The 3,018-nt window shown below is 31.5% G+C and overlaps 1 protein-coding gene across 2 annotated transcripts in view; it reads left to right on the top strand.

Annotated features, from left to right (window-relative positions):
* Nucleotides 1–649: 649 nt before the first annotated feature.
* Nucleotides 650–3,018, top strand: part of LOC107474575 (protein IQ-DOMAIN 12) — a 3,561-nt gene continuing 1,192 nt past the window's right edge. The window contains exons 1-5 of one of the 2 annotated variants that reach the window (XM_021135444.2): nt 650–906; nt 1,176–1,315; nt 1,398–1,685; nt 2,431–2,649; nt 2,843–2,980. In XM_021135444.2, the coding sequence (XP_020991103.1) occupies nt 1,232–1,315; nt 1,398–1,685; nt 2,431–2,649; nt 2,843–2,980 (729 nt within the window). In that variant the 5' untranslated portion in view covers nt 650–906; nt 1,176–1,231. Of the gene's footprint in view, nt 907–1,175; nt 1,316–1,397; nt 1,686–2,430; nt 2,650–2,836; nt 2,981–3,018 lie in introns of both variants that reach the window. The other variant, XM_016094199.3, reaches the window with a different exon arrangement.

The following is a 3,018-nucleotide window of genomic DNA, read 5'->3' as shown; positions in this document are numbered from 1 at the left end:
AATTGTGATTTTAAAATATAAGTTAAGATTATTATTAATGAAAAATTTATATTTTGTTTTTAATAAATATAATAATATATATTAAAGATTTAAGTTCATTAATTTTTTATATGATTATTTTTCAAAAATTATTTTAAGAGTATATACTCAAATTAGTTTTAAACGAATTCTAAATTAGATATTTTAATTTTTAATAAATTTTTTATTATTTTAAAAGTTTTTTATTTTTGTGAGATAGTTTGATCTTATTATCATTTATAATAAAATATTTAATATATGTCTTGGACAAATACATTTTATTATAAGACAATTAGATCTCATCAAATATTATTATAAAATAAATTTGTCATGTTTGTAAAGAGATTAATCTATCTCAAAGACTTGTATAATAATAAAAATCTGTTGGGAATCAAAATGTCCAATTTAAAAATTAAAAAAAATAGGTGTTTACTATAATTTTAATGGGTATTTAGAACATATCTTTGTTAACTAATACCATAAATATTTCAAAATATATTTCATAAAAATATAAAATTTAGTAATTTTGCAACTTTAAACTAAAGATATCGAGTATTCATTGAGTTTGAGAAACATGCTTTAGTCTTAGTAGTCTGATGAGTATCAGACTTGTCTACATTTTTTATGTTAAAGAAAATAAATATATTACTCCAATATTATTATTGATGGTACTCAATGTTCAATGTTCAAAGTTCAAACACATTGATAGAAAGTTATAGGTACAAATTGTGATGAAACGACCAAAGGAGGAATGATCCCACTAGGGGAACCATAAGCAAAAAGTTGAAAAAGCTTGAAGTAGCATTAAGGGTATCCATGTCTAAGGGGCTTCTTTTTCTTACAACTACCATTCTTCATGCAACAACATAGGTTATTCCTTTATGAAAGGTTAGTTTCTAGAAGTAGCTTATTCTGCTTTGTTACTTGTTATACTGTTAGATGTGATTATTCTTTAAACATGTGTTTTCTGTGTCTTTCTTTTCTTTTTAATGCTCTTCTGTTACATACGTACATGTTACATGTTATATGTTTGTAATCCTAATAAGCCAGCAAATGATGATTGCTGAACATGGAAGTAACCATGTAATTATCTCTTAATAATTACTAAATCATGTATATATATAATTATAACCATTACTTAATTTTGCTTGGTGTAGCAATAAGATGTGTTCTAATTAAGAACATAGAAAGGTGAATGGAGAATTTTGCTTGAATGATGTCACACATCTTCATGGCAAAACAGAATAGCTGGTTTGGGTGGGTGAAGAGGTTATTCACATCTGAGTCAAACAACAAAGTAAGAATTTGCCAAGAACTTTGGTGTATTTTTACAATCATTTTCGTTTAATATTCTTTTCTTTTTCTCTTTTCGGTCTCAGAAACCAAAGAAATGGGGATGGGGACTTGGAAGGCTAAAGGGGAAACAACAGTACCCAAAAATCACTGCTCCAAGAAGAGCATTGATTGAAGCAAGTGCAGAGCAAAGAAAGCATGCATTGACAGTGGCAATTGCAACTGCAGCTGCGGCCGAGGCTGCAGTTGCGGCTGCACATGCTGCTGCCGAGGTTGTCAAGCTCACCGGTGGTTCTTGCTCTTATTCGTTCTTGGCCAAAGGTGATCGGAGCCTCGCCGCCATCAAGATTCAAAGCGCTTACCGCGCACATCTCGTGAGTTTCCAAACATTTAATCTCCTATGCTTTTCTTCACGGTTCACATAAGTGCATTTTCTAGACTACAGAGTACAAATAGTCTAAATTTAATGTAGATATATACTTGAATAATTTCTATGTTCTACATGATGTAGTAGAAACTAAGCCAGGCTTTTGCATCCAAATTTAGAATTATGACTATATGAAGTACTGGTGTCAAATCATATATAACTTGATACTATAACTATCATCATGTAATTCCTCTTGATTAACTGTGATGTTCGCTGTAACTTATGTTGCCAATTCTATTTTTGGATCAATTTGATTATCTTTTTATTGTCAAATGTATTAAAAGTCAAAGTAATCAAACTATAGATGATTTCATAAGGGCTTATGCTCTAAACCATAGTTACATGGAAAGCAATAGAGAAAATACCTGAAGTTACACTCGAACTTCAATTTAGTCCTTAAAATTTCAATTGCCTCAATTTAGTCTCTAAACTTTTCAAATTTTAATCATGTTAATCCTACGGTGATTTCAGTCACAGAGTCAATTGCAAAAATTTAGAGACTAAATTGAGATAATTAAAACTTCAAGGACTAAATTAAGGCGAGTGTAACTTCAAGACCAAACTAAGTATTTTCTCAAAGCAATATATCACATATTTCGTGGGAAGTATGTCCATGGCGTCCCGGAATGCAACGCGATACGTGACATAATCAGTAAATTCATGTAACTATGCTCTAAACTCAATCAAAACAGGCAAGGAAAGCATTAAGAGGACTGAAGGGAGTGACAAAACTGCAAGCTCTCATTCGTGGTCAAGCAGTGAGACGTCGAGTGTCCAGGGCTTTGAAGAATTCGGCCACCAGTGCAGTTAAAATCCCGGAAACAATCAGCCAAATAGAAGAAAGGTACAGAAAAGACCAGATAATTTCTTTTGCAAAGCAAAAGAACAAGTTACATGAAAAAGAATTGAAGGTATGTAATGTAACATAGTTTATATAGATAAAGTGTGGAAAATGCAGATTCTAGGTTGATTTGAGTTTCAATTTCACTCTAATCTCTTAGTGCTTCCTTCAATTGCCAGTTTAGTACATCTAGCATCTCCAGAAAAAGTGTGCATATTGTGACCAATTTCTTTGTTTTTATTATCTCATGAATATAGCTACAGCCAGAAGGGCATAGACATAGTCCAATAAGTTGGGATTCTAGGTTGCAGTCAAGAGAAGATATTGAAGCCACATGGTTGAGAAAGCAAGAGGCCGCTGCCAAAAGAGAACGCATGAAGCAATATTCCTTTTCACAAAGGGTAATCTCGTTTGATTTAACATAAAATGGTAGCACTGT

The sequence above is a fragment of the Arachis duranensis genome, chromosome 3 (assembly GCF_000817695.3).
Source record: "Arachis duranensis cultivar V14167 chromosome 3, aradu.V14167.gnm2.J7QH, whole genome shotgun sequence".
Lineage (NCBI taxonomy): Eukaryota > Viridiplantae > Streptophyta > Magnoliopsida > Fabales > Fabaceae > Arachis > Arachis duranensis.
This window is presented reverse-complemented; position numbering and strand designations above follow the sequence as displayed.